The 17703-nt window shown below is 34.9% G+C and overlaps 1 protein-coding gene across 1 annotated transcript in view; it reads right to left on the bottom strand.

The window, feature by feature from the left end:
- The window catches only part of LOC113053249 (rho GTPase-activating protein 15-like), a 36079-nt gene that overhangs the window by 3952 nt on the left and 14424 nt on the right, over nucleotides 1–17703 (bottom strand). Inside the window, exons 7-13 of the mRNA XM_026218116.1 lie at nucleotides 15737–15835; nucleotides 15313–15451; nucleotides 13618–13740; nucleotides 11453–11551; nucleotides 11288–11365; nucleotides 10818–10952; nucleotides 1813–1918 (exon numbers count right to left, since the gene is read on the bottom strand). Of these exons, the coding sequence (XP_026073901.1) occupies nucleotides 1813–1918; nucleotides 10818–10952; nucleotides 11288–11365; nucleotides 11453–11551; nucleotides 13618–13740; nucleotides 15313–15451; nucleotides 15737–15835 (779 nt within the window). The remainder of the gene's footprint in view (nucleotides 1–1812; nucleotides 1919–10817; nucleotides 10953–11287; nucleotides 11366–11452; nucleotides 11552–13617; nucleotides 13741–15312; nucleotides 15452–15736; nucleotides 15836–17703) is intronic.

The raw sequence follows: 17703 nt of genomic DNA, 5'->3' as shown, positions 1-17703 counted from the left end.
TGACTACATTATCTTAAGAAACAAATATAAGACACTCTAAACTAATGCATTGTTACTGCAAATTCCTTGCCTTTATTCATGGGAAAGTCATCCTGGTATTTAGAGAGGGAAAGCAGTAGATAGAAACAAGTCTGGCTTAAGTGAGATTATAAAATAAACAGAACCACATCACTTGACCAGGGAGTGGTACCCACAAAGCAAAGCACTCTCTCTCCGTTTATTGCTCTAATAGTGAGAGAAAGGAGCAGCGGGAACATCGCTGTGGAGAAGGAACAGACTTGGTGGCACTACAGGGATTTTCAGTGTCACCACAAGTTCCACTGTAACAGCTTTTTGGTAAGCAGAATAAAAGATGAATGGATTTTCTAATGCCACCATTCAGTGAATTTATGACAATGTTTTGCCATCATGCCTGTGTTTAGATTTGACTACAGACTCGGAAATGGTGCCAGTGATTCCTAACTATGGTGGTAATTAAAGCAGGTTTTAAGGGCAGTTTGTGTAGATTCCCAATGTGTATCTACACAAAATATATGTGCACATACTGTATGTCATATCAATGTTTAATGCTAAACATTTTGCTGAATAATTTTTGAAAATGAAAGGTAATGATAATGGAATAATAATCAATGTTAAACAATATTCAGAATAATAATTAAATAAAGTTTATAAAATTAAATAAATAATAATATTGAAATAACCTATAAATGGATGAAAGGGTACTTGGAGTTGTGGTGGTTAATAACAATAATAAAAAAGTTGGAAAGCACTGCTGTATTTCATTGGCTGTGGCAAATGTACTGTTTTTGTAAATCTCATGATCTATAATGTAGGACAGGAGGCAGCAGGTTTGTGTTCACCCCGGATAAATTAAAATCTTGTCAAGCTATAGCATGGAATGCAAACCAAGTTTTCTTTAGCACATCAGACTCTCAGACTATTGTGTTCCTGTCTAGAAATCGACTCTTCAATGAGAGTCTCTCTCAGTCACACATTAGTATTTTCTGATTGGGAGACCTGGCATGGGCAACCCAACAGACTTTAGCACTAGTGCCAAAGGGCATGTTCCATTGGGGGAAGGGAGGAGGGGGTGCTCATCAATCTGAGATGAGTCCTGTGGCCCTCCTGTGCAGGGTGGTAAATGTGCAGAAGGGTAAAGTGGGATAGAACACCCCTCCTGGGAGATGGAGACTAGCCATATGGCCTTCTGGCTGTGCCAGTAACGCTACCATGGACAAGGACTTGAGCATCGACACACGGAAACACACACATCATGGTTCATATTGAGTCCTCTGTTCATGTTGCATCCTCTTTATTGTGAACTTTTCTGTTAAAGGTTTTCAGATTATGCATTATTTGTTGGTTTACTCTAAAAAACTACTATTTAATATGTGGCAGTCTATGATCTTGTTATGCTAACATTAGTAAAAACATCAGTAGAAATGATAAGTAATATTAACTATAGTCTAGTCTGGTTCAGTGCTGTCAAGTTCTGTTCAATTTCACAACATAGACAGGCAAAAAAAATAATAAAAAAAAGTAAATGCCTAATGAGAGCTCATCTGATGTTTTCAAACACAAGGTCTTTTTCGTTGATCATTAGTGAACAGAGCGCAAGGTTTCAGATCACAGAGGTTTGTGAAAAGTTTGCACCCTCTCTGAAGATGACAGATCCAAATGAAGCAAGAACATGATCAATGTAGACGTTATCCTCCCACCGACCACCTAAATGATTCAAGGGACCTCAAAATGTCTTGTGGGACCTAATTGTTGGTGTTACGCTCCTGGTTATGTGTATGGATAGAGACTTACCTCCTCAGGTGGTGGAAGAGCACTTTCATGGTGTTGTGATTGGGTTTGGGGACTTGATGGATCAGTTTCTTCAAGGCTTGACCCTTCTGTGTGGGCTCCCTAATTTCTGTTGGCAGGGAAGAGATGATGAAATGTTTTGATTTGGATATTGCTCCTGCATTTGAACCTCTAGGTTCAGAGAAAAGTTAATGTGTTTTCCATCCCTTTTTCATTATCATAGCTCATCTAACATCAAAATCTTCCTTAATACTGGACCATTACCCCTTTCTCTATTAATTATAGAGACATGCTCGAGAAGACAACATTCAAAATGTGTCCCATTGCAAACTGCTGACTTATCAAAATGCTGATATGTAATTGAGCAGATTACTCCATTTATCTGATATTTCCATCCTACTTTTGATATCCTTGAATTGTTAATTATGATAGTTTTAAAAACTTGCATACAACATAATCCCATTTTAAGCTGCCAAAATAAGCAATCAGCATTTAGTCTGTGCTTATGCAGCTATAACCTTTATGCAGTTATGCAAACACATTTAGTACAATTGCACGGTTATCTGACATCATTACACTCCTCAGCAAAATCGTTCTGATTTTGTGCAATCACTTTATTAAGATTCTCACTATTAAATGGATGAAATTAAAGATGTTCTAGAATAATAACCCAGTCCGTCTGTAAAATCAAAGCATAAACATCACCATAATGCTAAACTTTGTTCAGTCTGGTATTCAATTTTCCCATGTGAAAGCACATGCGAGTGGTGCTAATGGTCCGTAATAGTTATGCTGTAACACAAGCTGTAAATGGTGACCTCTTGACCCCGCTGCTCTTTACACATCAGATGGCTGATGTCCTCACAGCAAACTCCTGAGAGGCATCAACCTGTGCGCTGACTGCTCTACAGTACATCAGTGTCAATACCTGACCTTTAACTTTAAGTTCCCTAAACCCATTATGATGGAAATAGTAATGTAGCTGATTGTATTATTTCAAAAACTGTTAATGTAAAGAAGCTTGTATGGTAAAATAAGTAAAATGGTCATTTATAGTTTATAAGGCTTTAATTTGGAAGATTGAGGGTATTTTAATAATTTAATCAATGCTTTTTACAAATATCATTATGGAACCTGAGTAAATGTTGAAATGGAGCTTTCACAGGGCCACCTGTGTGCACTCCAAACTCCCTTAGCTCAAATTTCACCGTAACGGATTTGTTTAAAAGAGTATTAACAGACCTTCAAGATTATACAGCTACCAGTTCCAGGCAAATATATACAACCATTCAAGAGTTTGAAGTCAATTAGCTTTTTCTTATGCATTCCAAGAATACGTTGCTTTGCTAAGGATACACTACAAACAGTAAGATGAATTTTATAATTATGAAATATTAATACAATATAAAATAACTGCTTTCTATATGGTTTATCCCTGTGATGCCAAAGCTGAATTTTCATCTGCCATTACTCCAGTGTTCAGTGCCACATGATCCTTCAGAAATCATTTTAATATGCTGATTTGGCCCTTCTTTCTTTTTCCTTTTTATTTATTTATTTATTTATTTTTTGCTTTTTTTCCCCTAAGACCAAGTGTTTTTCCAGCATTCTTTGATGGAACAGCATTTACCACACAATTTATAAACACACAAACATGCATGTATATATTTAAACAAACATTTACATCTAAATATATATCTATATTAATATATAATTTATTATATATATATATATATATATATATATATATATATATATATATATATATATATATATATATATATATATTATATATATATATATATATATATATATATATATATATATATATATATATATATTTTATATATATATATATATATATATATATATATATATATACAGTACACTCACATATATTATGTACACAAAACTTTTATTTTGGATGTGATTAATCGTGATTAATCATTTGACAGCACTTTTATGCATTTTATGATGCATATTGAACCTATTTTGGTACATATAATAAACCGCATGCTAAAAAAAGATTTTGGAAAGCATAATAACTATTTCTTTCTCTCTCTTTCCCCTATATGAAATTGTAAAACAGCATATTAGAGATGACTATATGCACATTCAAACTGACAGCGTTTGGTCTGCTTGATTTATATGCAAAGAATTCAGTACTGTACACTTTAGTGAAGTTAGAAGTCAGATTTATATATCATATATATATATTACATTACATTATATTTAGTCATGTAGCAGATGCTTTTATCCAAAGCGACGTACAAATGGGGACAATGAAAACAATCGCAATCAACAAAAGAGCAATGATATACAAGTGCTATAACAAATCTCAGCTTAATGCAGTACACATTGCAATGACTTTTTAAATCATAAAATAAATAAAAAGAAAACAGATTTGAAAAAAAAAGAATAGAGCAAGCTAGTGTTAGAGGTCTGTTTTGCTTTTGTTAACTGTATAATACATGAAAAGAAAACAGAATACAAAAAGATTAGAAAGCTTTTATTTTTTAAGAATAGAATTAGAATAGAGAGTGCTAGACTTAGATGGTCAAATAAAGAAACTGCTCGGATTGAGTAGGGGAAGTCATTCCACCAGAAGGGAACGTTTAATTTAAAAGTCTGTAAAAGTGACTTTGTGCTTCTTTTGGCTGGCTCAATCAAGCGACGTTCACTTCCAGAATGCAAGCTTCTAGAGGGCATATAAGTCTAAAGTAATGAATTTAGGTAAAGGGGTGGAGAGCCAGTGATGGTTTTGTAGGCAAACATCAATGCCTTGAATTTTATGCAAGCAGCTATTGGTAGCCAGTGCAAATTGATAAACAGAGGTGTGACATGCATTCTTTTCGACTCATTAAAAATGCATCTTGCTTCCCCTTTCAGGATTAATTGTAAAGGTTTGATAGAACTGCTGGAAGACCTGCCAAGAGAGCATTGCAATAGTCCAGCTAGAACCACAAGCAGTTCTGTCTTAGCAAGGTTGAGTTGAAGGTGATTGTCTTCATCCAGCAAGAAATGTCTGTTAGACAAGCTGCGATGTGAGCAGCTATCGTTGGATCATCAGGATGGAATTAGGAGGTACAGTTAAGTGTCATCAGCCTAGCAGTGGTATGAAAAGCCATGTTTCTGAATGACAGAACCTAATGATGACATGTAGACAGAGAAGAGAAGTGGTCCAATAACTGAGCCCTGAGGCACCCCAGTAGTTAGATGTTGTGACATGGACACTTCACCTCTCAAAGATACTTTGAAGGACCTATCTAATATGTAAGACTTAAACCACTGGAGTGTGGTAGGGTTGACAGGAGGATCTGGTGGTTAATCATGTCAAAAGCAGCGGACAGATCAAGCAAGATAAGTATTGAAGATTTGGATTCCGCTCTTGCCAGTCTTAGGGCTTCAACAACTGAGAGCAAGGTAGAATGTTGAATGTCTCGGTTGAATGTCCACTTCTGAAGCCAGATTGGTTGCTGTCAAAAATGTTGTTTGAACTTGAGACTTGGTTGAACACAGCTCATTCAAGTGTTTTTGCAATTAAAGTAAGAAGGGAAACTGGTCTGTAGTTCTCTCCAAACTGGGGGAGTGGGAAAATTAGAAATTATTGGAGAGTACTGCAGGTGTAGCAGTGTCCTCTGGTTTGAAAACCAAAAAAGGTTCAATACGCATCATAAAATGATGCCTAGTACAACAGTATTGATTAGCTATCATAATAAAAACAAATTTGTAATGTTGTACTGTAAATCAGATGATGGTTTATAAATCATGAACAGAGCAAAATCTTGCCTGTCTTCCTCCATCTAAGAAAACATCACCGGTTATTCCTACTGTGGCTTGCTAACAGCTACACCATGCTATTCATGGGATGTGCCATGGAAGGGAGCTGGCAGTAGTTATTCCCCCAGTCTACTGTACTGCCCAGGATGCCCCCTGGGCACTAATGGAGCAGATGTCTCCGTGTATACACCGCGCTGGCACAGGCTATGCGAGCAGATGCCCCTGTCAGATGCCAGGTCTGTCAATTGAGCACAGACTGAGACCATGTTCTAGGACAGAGAGTGAATCTCTGACCCGCTCCTCTAGGTACCACTAGCAGAAGGACAATGTGATTTTTAAGGGAGTTAAAAACTTTAGGGCTTAAACCTCTTCAAACGATGCCCTAAAACACTCAAATAGAATTTTAACTTCAGTTTTAATGTCAAGGCCACATAATCAGTGAAACAACATGAACTACGTAGAATTCTCCACACAGCTTTCATCAACATTTTGTCATTTACATTATTTAACCAATATCTTTTTTTATGACTTTCTCTTCAAGCATTATCTCAGTGGAGGCCGTTAGCTTTCTTTTGGCTTTGACACTGCATGGCAGTCGGCCTGTAAAATATTTAATCTAGTCATTATTGCTGGCATTATTGCGGTCATTAATTACTTTGCCTTTGGTGGCTAGCATATTGGAGATGGTCCCTTGTCCTGTATTTTGGACAGATGGTGGGGACAGTGTCATTAATATAAAACTCGTTCAAAATGCCTATACCCTAATTCAACATGAATTCACTATGGTAAGCATTATTCTTACAGTATTCTGACCAAATCTGCACTTAAAATAAAGGGAATGTTTTGACAAAGGCATTTAGTGGACAAAAATCCATAAATATATGGATATATGAATATATATATATTAAAATATATATTTTTGTGAAGCTATTGTGAAAACACAGGAATGCTAACCTCTGTTTGAAAACTCTAATATAATATAATATAATATAATATAATATAATATAATATAATATAATATAATATAATATAATATAATATAATATAATATAATATAATATAATATAAATCTCAAATAATAATTAAATAATTAATACAAATATTTCATTGTTTGTTTGTTTATATTTTAGTAATGCAGAATTCTATTAAATAACACAAATGGTGCATTATTTTTTTATTGTTATACATTCCAATATTTATTTATTTATTTTTAAATCTGTACTACATTTTTTCAATAGTTTTTCAATGTTTTTTTAATTTTCTTTTTTTGCTCTCATTAGTAGTTCCTGGTAAATGTATTTTTCTGTGGTAAAATGACAAAGCATAATGTCAGTTTCTGACATTATACTTCAGATGAAACTTTTTTATTATTATTATTATTTACTTATTTTTCAGATGAAAAATCCCTACGACTGAGATAATAATTGTTTTGTGAAAAGAGCTGATGTATAGTAAAGAATAGATGCACTTTTGGTTACAAAAATCTGTGAATATAATCCAATTACAAACAATGAGACCGTCTTTACTGCAGTACAGCTTTGCTTCTCAGGATAAGCCCATCTGCGAGCTTTGTCTGCGGGCTTATTTAAGCCCCATCAAGACAAATATTAGCACACTGCAAATAGTCCTGCAGGTTATGATTAAGATTTTAAATGTATCCCAATTGAATACATTGCTTTATGAATAACAAAGTCTTAGAGGATCGGTGCTGTAATTTATTAAACATGAAAAACTTCTTGATGAGAATATAGACTGGAAAGAGATTTATGCATTTGAAAAAAAAAATAATTCTGCATGCTAGCTTTGCATGGCAATGAGGCCACGCTGCACAAATGAGGAAAGCTGCATCGTATGGCTTGTGATTCACAGTCTGAAGTCACTGTCATCTGAAAGATCAGAACATCAGAATAGACAAACAATTATGTTATGACTGATGTACTGTCTGATGCAGCTCTGACTGGTATTATTTCAGCACATTGTACAATACCACTGTGGCACGTTTTTCATGAAAACACATAAAAAGTCAAGCAGGAAATCTTACAGTCCATCAGAATGAACTTTCCAGATTACTACACAAACACTGGATTGTGTGTGTGGGCCTGTAGAACAAAGCCTCCATTTGTCAACAACTATGTCTTCGCTTTGTACAACAAGGCGAGCTTGTCTATTGGACAGGTGGCAGGACAATGTCGCTAAGATACCAGGCAATATGAATAATAGATTTAGTCCATCGTGAGCCAAGAGCTGGTGCCTGCCACATCCACACTAGGCACAGAGAGAAAGAATGGAAAATTAGGCCAACTGTTCACCTGAGGACCCAGGGAAGCCCAAATGTTGATTTGCGGGAGCGAGTATTTTGAATAAACATACAGATTACAAAAAGATGAAATGTGCTCAGAGCATCTCACAAACTGTGAGCGAAGAGTTTGTTTAAATGTTGGTTGAAGTCTGAAGATTATTAATCATTTGCCAAAATTTCCAGCAAGCTTAAATTACTTTGAGTTCCACAAAGATTTCCAGAAGCAGTGTGTGATGGGGCAGCTGTCCTAACAGAATAGATTCATTTCCAAAGTACTGTTCCAGAGACCTTTAGTTAATACCACCCATTTAAAGGGCAGCCATGGTTAGAAGAGCTCTCCTCTTTTAACAGTGATGGAGCAATACAGAAGACCTGGGCAAAAAAATATATATCTTAGGAGCTTCATCAAATAATGATTCAAGAAAGAGATTAAAATAAGTCTACAGTATATAACTCTTGGTTCATTAAGAATGGAAGGTTAAGTTTAGTAATTATATTTTGTTTATACTGTTTACGGTAGCACTTTATTTTACAGTCCTGTTCCTCATGTACATACTATGTACTTATTATAGTAATTACAATAACTATGTAATAACTAGGTACTAACCCTGAACCTACCCCTAAACCTAACCCTACCCCATGTAGTTACCTTGTGTTACCAGAACTTTCTTAGATAAATACACTGTAAGTACACTATAAGTACATGCTAGTACACGTACTGTAAAATAAAGTGCAACCCTGTTTACATACTGCATATGACAAAGACAGTATTACAGCACTATGTTATACCAACAACATTTTGGTGAGATGTGTTGCAGGTTGAACTAATTATACCTCCTGCTATTAGGGACCTTTTACAGTAATAATTTGTTTTCTAAACACTATCTGTAAGTAATCAGGCTCATCTACTGATTAACTGAATACAAGCAGCTTGTGGTACTCTGGCCTACATGCAGTGCGAGTAAATATTTATTAGCCATTTACGACATCACCCCAGGCCTGTTCCCATTCTGTCTCACGCATATCTCCTTCCAGTGGGGAAATACTGAGGTGCTTTGTTCATATTGATATCCCTGCGCTAATTACAGTGAGCGCACTGGCCTTTTGGTCCATATCTCAAGACTGAGAACATAAATTATTCATTGATTTTGAACAAAATAGTGAAAATAACGTTTTCTTAAAGTTGCGTGAGTAATTTTATTAATATTAAAATGAAACAAGCATGGAATTTTTAGGTTGATTTTCTCTAAAAAAGCAAATATATAGTGACTTTGTCACATTATCAAAACACTGACAGGGAAGTTCTGGAAACCTGTGTGGAAACAATCATGATTTCTACAGTTCTGATTGGTGATCAGCAATTTTTAAACTGGGGTCTGCTGATCCCCATGGGGCCACAAGGGGGCACTAGGAAGTCCATTTAAATTTTGAGAGAAAATTATTTGTAAAAAAAAATTGTGAAAAATTTGAACTGAATTGCAATAGTTTCTATTTGCATTTAAATGTATTGTTTGACACAATGTTATAAAATTATTTCCCAAAATATATTTTTATTAATTGTTTTGGCATTAGTAAATTCTCTAATGCTCACTAAGGCCACCATTTATTTATTTATTTGCATTTGTACAGTAAGAGTAATAACAAATAATAATGTGAAGTATGACTATGATTTAAAATAAGAGTTTTCTTTTTAAGACAATTTTAAGTGTAATTTATTCCTGTGATGGCAAAAATGAATTATCAGCAGCCATTACTCCAGTCTTCAGTATCACATGCTCCTTAGAAATCATTTTAATATGCTGATTTGATGCTCAAGACATATTTCTTATTATTATCAATGTTGAATTATTATTATTATTATTATTATTATTATTATTATTATTACTAATTTGTGGAATACATGAGCCATTTTTATTGTGATTATTTGATGAATGGAATGTTTAAAAATATATAATTAAAATAGAGATTTTATGAAGGTCCGTCATTTTGGGTCAGCTTAACAAAAGTTAATAAAAGTACATAAGAATATAAGTATTAATAAAAGTATACAATTTATTGTAACTTTATTGTAAGTCTGGGTTCTTGGGATTAATAGGTTTGAAAACTTCTACCCCAAATTAATCTTCCATCATTCCTGTTCACAATGTTTAGGTCCACAAAGCTGCAATTGTGCCTATAATGTCCTGCGCTGCCTGTTCGCTTTAAACTTACTCTCTATGTACATAAGGCTTAGTACATAGTTTATCACCTCTGTGTAGTTCACACGGCCACTAATCTGAAAGTGTTTGTTTTTAAACTAACAGGGCTTCAGAAACCGAACAAGTCATAAAACAAAAGTGCCGGACAAATATTGTTTTAAGCGCAAAGGTACATGCATATATTCCAGAAGGTACATGCCTTTCAGAAGGTAGATTGCCCAAGAGAAACACACTGGCGTCAGTTGGACGCTCGAGATGAGGCCCAGAGTTTGCTCTGTGCTCCTGAAGGGAGGTTACACGTGACACTAAGGCCGATCTGGTGACAGTTTCTGTCTGGACCACAGGCCCTGACTTTGCCCTCTGGCCTGAGAAATTCCCCCATTCCCCAAACAGGGAGTTTGAATGAAGAGCGACCCCTTTTGGCTGACAGATCTGCTAGATTGCTTCTAAAAGGGTCAATCCCAAATAGCATGACTCAACCCAAGAGTGGCGAGCGGTTTAGGCATCAGCAGCTTAAATTACATTCAGGAGGACTGGGTCAAACTAAGCTGTAAACCATGAATGGAAATAACTTGATGTTGCTGTGGAATACTTGAGCACATTGTGAGTATTCTGAAGTCTCACATCTCTGGCAAAGGTCATTAATCATTCCTTGTAATACATTTTAAGGTTCTGATCCCAAATATTTGCAGCAAAAACACTGATTTGCTCGTATCGATTTCAGTACTTACTAATGGCTTCCACAAACAAGTCAAAAAAGCGGAAGGGAAACAGGGGCTCTGGCAGTTCACGGAAAAACATCTTTAGCGCTCCGGTGATGACATGGATGTCCTCCCATTGGCTGTCGCCCAAGTTAAGCTCCTCCTCTGGGGGAAAGAGAGACACAGTCAGAGAAGCCAACAGAGAGAATTAGAACAACAGTCGTTTGATATGAGGAAATTAAAAAATGCTAATCATTATGTCAACGCTAATACGCCCCTTGAGAGCCAAACACATTGTGATGCTTGCATTTCACTGCATATCAAACCACACTGAAAATCCTTATCAAACAATTTGTGGCGCCTAATACAAACTAACCGCTTTATACCTTTCAGCTAAGCCTTTAAAACAAAAATGATAACGTGTCATTTAGATAAACACTGATTCTGTTGTTGGCCTTAAACCATCCACTGATGATAGATAATTACTGAATTGAACTTACCTTGGTCAACTAGAAAGCGTAGTTTCTGGATAACGGCCAAATTGCCACTCACCCTGTACAACCCAGCAGCCTCCAGGCCTGTGAGGACGGGGCGAAGACATTTGTCAGTCAGTCAGCAAGGCATGTGATAAGGCCGCAATCATTTCTTTAAAAAAAGAGCCATACCTCGTTTTTCTACTTCCTCTACACACAGCTTTACAAATTTGGGCACTGTGGTCCTTTCTCTCTCGCACAGGGTCAGCATGTGACATCCAAAAACTCGGTCTATGAAAAAACATGTAATTGAGAATATGAAGTATATAAAGCTAAATTAGGAATTGGTAACACTTTTTATTACAAGGTCCAGGTCATAGGTGTTCATTTATTAATAGTATATAAAATAAAATAAAGTATCAATTATAATATCAATCATAATTAACAATTAATAATATAATTAATGAAATTATTATTACTTGCAATATAATAATGGTTTATTATATTAATAATATTAAATAATAATAATAATAATAATAATAATAATAATAATAATAATAATAATAATAATAATAATAATAATAATAATAATGTGCTTTTTATCACAAAGAATATGAAAAATAATGTATTTAACTTTACACAGCATATTAAAATATTATTAATATTACTAATATAACAATATTTATAAACAGTATTAATAGCAGCTATACTGTAGTGATAACAATAACAAGTATCATTATGACTATTGATAGGAGAGCTGTCAATTTAGTACAGTTAGTTATAAACAAATACTTAATAAAGCATCTTACATTTGTGCATCTCATGGCATGAGGCTGAAAAATTATGTTTAGGTTTATTATATGGAAATAAACAATATGTTGACTTTTTGTTTTGTCTGTTCAATTTACTAGTCTGCCACAATAATCTCTTTTAATTTGGGTGCTTTTTCTAACAAATATCTACAAGATATCTGTGATTAATGAATGAGCATATCATGTAATTTATTTATTTACTTATTTAAATGATCGACTAATGTAGATAATAGCAATAAGTAATTACAAGCTGTTTCAAAAATCATTACAGATTAAGAAGAGCTCAGCTTATTTAAAGACACACAATTATAAGAACTATAATGTAACGCGTGACCCAGAAAATTCACAGCCGAAATACATGGTGAAATGTTTTGAGGCAGTCATATTTCAAAGACTGTCCACAAAAGATCAGAACGCTCCATAATGAGCCAAAGCAGAGGTGCAACTGTCCTCATCATTTGGCTTTTTGAGTGCATATAGGACCAAGCGAGCTGTCCCAGAGGCTTCTGGAACATCAAAGATGTCCTGCTCTCATTTCGGCAGCCGCAAGGAGCGGGGGGAAGAGGCGATGTGCTAAATGCATAAATGACTGCAAGCAAGCCACCTTTGCATACAAATGCACATTCAGAAGGTTTCCCAGAGTAATATAAGAAGGAGGGGCATTTCTAAATAAATTACTTTTAAAAGCGACGGTACAGTATGGAACGATCCTAATTTTGAGATGGATGTTTAGCGGGTTAGCTCGCCTTGGAGCTCTGCCAGCGATAGCTTTGTTAGGGGCCACCTGCGCTACTCTGTTAATCCCACAGTAGTTTTATTCATATTGTCCTCTTTGATCTCCCATTTACCCCCACAGATACTACATTAAAGGGTCTTTTTTGACACCAGAGGAAATTATACATCATTACCTTCATCCGAGGGTTCCAAGTATGCTTAAAATACTCTTTAATGTTATATTTGGTGTATGCCATGAATGGAATACATTTGTTACAGTCGTTAAGAATTGGCGTCAGGGATTGCTTGTTGAACTGGTATAATGTATAAAGATATTTCTTTCCTTTTTTTTTTTTTTTTACTGGGTCACAGTTGTGTTTAATATGGAAACCTGCAGAGCCAAAATAAACTAATGTCCTAAGATTGCACATTCATATGTCATCACGTAATATGTAGCGTGTAATTATGTAGCATGTAATTATGACTATAAACTGGGCTACAACTGGGCAAAGTTGTAAAGAACATGAGATTTTTTTTTAATCTGACAGTCAGCGATGAGCATTACATTGTATAAAAAAATTACTGTAATTTTTACATTTTAACATTCCTATATATATATATATATATATATATATATATATATATATATATATATATATATATATATATATATATATATATTTATTATTATTTTTTTTACAGATTTGTAAAGTTGTTTACATTTTGACTGTATTTTTACATAATTATTCTAGAAACCACTACTGCCTTTTTTGTTTTTGTTATAAAAAACAGCATTTGTTTTTCCAGTGTATTGTTTGGAGCATACTTCACCTTTAATAAGGCCTTTCTCCTGTAGCGTTTTCATGGAGGGCCGTCTGGAGATGAACTTCTTCAGTCTGTTCTTAACTCCATTCTTGTCGGCGCTGTCTGAGGCGCTGTAATTCAGCTTGAACACTGTGCGGGGGATCAGAAGAGACACAGGAACAATGCTGACACTGAACACTCACCACATTCTTTTGAGGCTGTCTTTGTGCAAGTCCTCCTCATGCAAATAAGACGGTTTCCTTTATCCACACTGTTAAAAAGCACACTAGAAACACTATTTCTGTTGAAATATTCTCCAGTGTATGAGAAGATCTCATTTCACAGCATTTATTGATTGATTCTGGCCAATATTAGTGTCAATATAACATCTTCACAAGTCCAGTGATTAGTATGTGATGAGTGAGAGCTGGGAGCTACTGCCCAGTAGTTTAGTACAGTAGTAAATGAATTCTCTTTGATACTTATTCGGGGCAGAAAATGCTCCAATTACCAATGACAGAAGCGTTTGGAGAGTGTCAAGTAGCTTGTAAATTATAATAATGATTGACAGACAGCAGAATGATGTAATGAGATGCTCTAACGTGTCTGTATTTTACAGTTATCGTGTTATTGCAGACACGAATGTTCTCGCTGTAACGCTGTCTGGCAGTAACCAAGCTGGATGTGGTCAAGGTGCTGCTGGGCTTCCTGTTCCGAATGTGACCACAGCCGCACAGACGAAAACAATAAACTACAAAGCATCGTAATATAAATATGTCCAGGTCACATTTAATCCCAATATCAAAAGAGAAAACAACAGAAATTATGTTTTAAACTTAATATATATATATATACATAGATTTTATGGTAACACTAGTTTAAGGACCAATTCTCACAATTAACTAGTTGCTTGTTAGCATGCATATTACTAGCATACTGGCTGTTTATTAGTACTTATAAAGCACATATTCTGCCTGATCATTTTCTATATCCCTTAATCCTTCCCCATACCTAAACATAACAGCTACCTTACTCACTACTAATAAGCAGTAATTAGGAGTTTATTGAGGCAAAAGCCATAGTTAATAGTTAGTTAATGGTGATAACTGTACCTTACGATAAAGTGTGACCGATTTTATTTATAAAGTAAATTTTTGGACCATTTCAATATACATTATATAGTAACATAAAGTATTGATTCATATCAAATTAAGTACATTTATACAGATTCAGATTTTTTTTTCTAATATTCTCATTAGATTCTTATTTCTGAAATATAACATAAAAATATAAATTAACAGAACTTCAAAACAAATATATTTGTACATGTCACAGTCATGAAAAAAAATCATAATGATCCTTAACTAATCAAAATAAAATATTATCTTTTATTTTTTATTTTGATTTTAGGGTAAAGCATGATCTAAAAAGTCTATGAACAGATCAATGTAGATATTAAACAGTGGTGAAGGGAGGTGCAGCACTGTTTCTGAACTCTCTGTATTGATTGCCAGTTATCATTTTTATACTTTAATTTATGCATTTAGCAGACGCTTCTATCCAAAGTAACTTACAATGCACTTTTTTTACCAGTATGTGTGTTCCCTGGGAACTGGACCCACAACCTTTTGCGCTGCTAACGCAATGCTCTTCCACTGAGCCACAGGACCACACAGGCCACACTATCACTCTCTCTCTTTCACACACACACACGTTACTCACTGATGGAGCGTCTGTTTTCAGATTTGGTCTCTTTTGGTTTAGGTTTGGCGGGTTCACAGGTTGGTCGGGACAAGCATTCTATGCTGTTGGACCTGTGTAGGCCCGCTCTGCCACAGCTCTGGCCTCCAGCTCCACTTGACTACACCACAACATCATATAAAAGATTCATCACTTAGATGCAGAAATAACATCCAAAATAAATATTGCCATTTGAAGCATTTATCCCAGTGTTCGATTTTTAGCTATTAAAGCATTGGTGTATTTAACTATTTATTTACCTATTCTTAATACAGTCATATAAAAAAAAAAAAAAAAAATGTCTTCATATATAGCATAAGTAAGACTCATAATTCAATTCCCCATTGAGTACATATTAATGTACAAATTTATAAAAAGCTGTTTTGTGTTTTAGCAATTAACTTACCAGACTGTCCACCGTTTTTTTGATGGCATCATGCCATTTAGAGATGGTTGGAAAGTGATCTGCCTGCAGCAGAAACTCGTGACCATTTGGGGTGGTTATCTGTTTGTAAAAGAGGGTTGAAATGAAAGTTTAGAAAGTGCCATTCAAACAAAATACAGTTAGCAAGCTTTGTGTGAACAGTCCCATGCCAATAACAGACCTATGTATTAATAAACTGTACTACATCACGACTCCAGAACTGAATATAACAAAATAGTATGATCTTTTATTGCTTCTTATACTTTGTCCCTACAACTTTAACTGAAGAAGTGTTTTATGTATAAATGTAATACTTTTATTCAGCAAGGATGAATTAAATTGATCAAAAGAGAAAGTAAAGATATTTATAATGTTACAATATATATATATATATATATATATATATATATATATATATATATATAATATAGAAATACTATTGCAAAGTCAATAATAAACATTGTGTGAAGATGGTAGATCTCTGGGATACTGTTACACAAATAAAAATACAAAAAATTGGAAGTGAGAAATCTCAGATGCACGAAGCCTTTTGACAAGCTAGCTTGATACCTGACCAAAATTATTTCTCGAGACTGGCATAGCATCACATGGCACAGTCGCATAGAATAAGCGCTTTTCCCAGACAAATGCGAGCAAACATCAACACTAAGGTCAGAATTGTCAAATACTGTTGCACAGAAAAGACACTTGTTATTTTAAAGAGAGCTGACGTTGCATATTTCTAAAACCTAAAATCATTTTAGAGTGGTCAGTTTCTAAAAATACCAAGATGGATAACAGAATATATTTCTCCTCCCCTATTACAGTCACTCCACATAGACATCCAAAGTTTTTGCCCATTTAAAACAGACTTTTCTGACTTTGAGAGAGGGTGGCAGGGGGAATCAAGCAGTCTCTTTGGGGATGGAGTGAATATAGAGGGAATGGTTAGGGGCACCACTCTTGTCAGAGTGTGTTTGCAATCCCTCTATTCTTTAGAGTCGAACATCCGAGCGAGCATGTTTGTTCTGAAGCTCCTTCTTTCCTGGAGGGTGCTTGCGGACATGACAGTAATAGTTTGTAGTGAGGTGGACTTGTTGGAGTCCTCATTGGTGGTTTGGACGGGTGAAACAGATCAACTTTAATGAAGGATATTTGTGCTGCAGGTCATCAAAAACTTCCAAATGACAGTTTCATATCTCTTCTTGGGTTTTCTGTTGTACAATGCATGCCGCTTGTGCGATATCAGTCCCCTTTTTATGCAGAGTCGACATATTTTATGCATGTGACAACATTCTTTTTTCTCATTCTTTTCAGACATTGAACATCAAATGAACCGTAGGACGTACTGCCGTTCGACTTTGATTCAGAGGACAGCGCAGTGATAATGTTTCACAACTCAGCACGCAATGTATCAAATAATTCAAATAGTATTTCAAAGCTAAACCAGCCTTAATAAATGCAACACCAAAGTTCGATGAAGTTAAACTGAAACACGTTTTATGTCTTTCAAAATAGCTCATCATGCAAATCAAGCTGTTTCAAAACCAAACGTCACATTGGTGTTTGATTTCATGAAGATTATCTGAAAGCGCTAACTGATGAGTCATGAGTTTTGTCCTGTCTGTTTCTGAAAAAAAAAAAAAAAACTAAAATCATCTTTGCAACTACCCATTGCTATATTCACCAACAACTCCCCAGAATCAAGCTCTAATCATTTATGTTCTGTTTCATCTCTACACGTGGTGATGTCCATGGAAATTAAGCTCACAGATGTAATTCCAATATTAGTAGTGTGCACATATATTTATATGCACAGTTAATGCTCTTATTGACAGCTTTCACAAAAAAAATAAATTAAAAAAAAAATAATAACCTTGCACAGTTTACCTGTTGCTGTACTGGGATTAATGATTTTCATCTAAAAGCATATTCTTTCTTCTCCTAAT

This window comes from Carassius auratus, chromosome 34 (genome assembly GCF_003368295.1).
Source record: "Carassius auratus strain Wakin chromosome 34, ASM336829v1, whole genome shotgun sequence".
Classification (NCBI taxonomy): Eukaryota; Metazoa; Chordata; class Actinopteri; order Cypriniformes; family Cyprinidae; genus Carassius; species Carassius auratus.
Note: the sequence above shows the minus strand (reverse complement) of the source record. Positions and strands in the feature narration are given on the sequence as shown.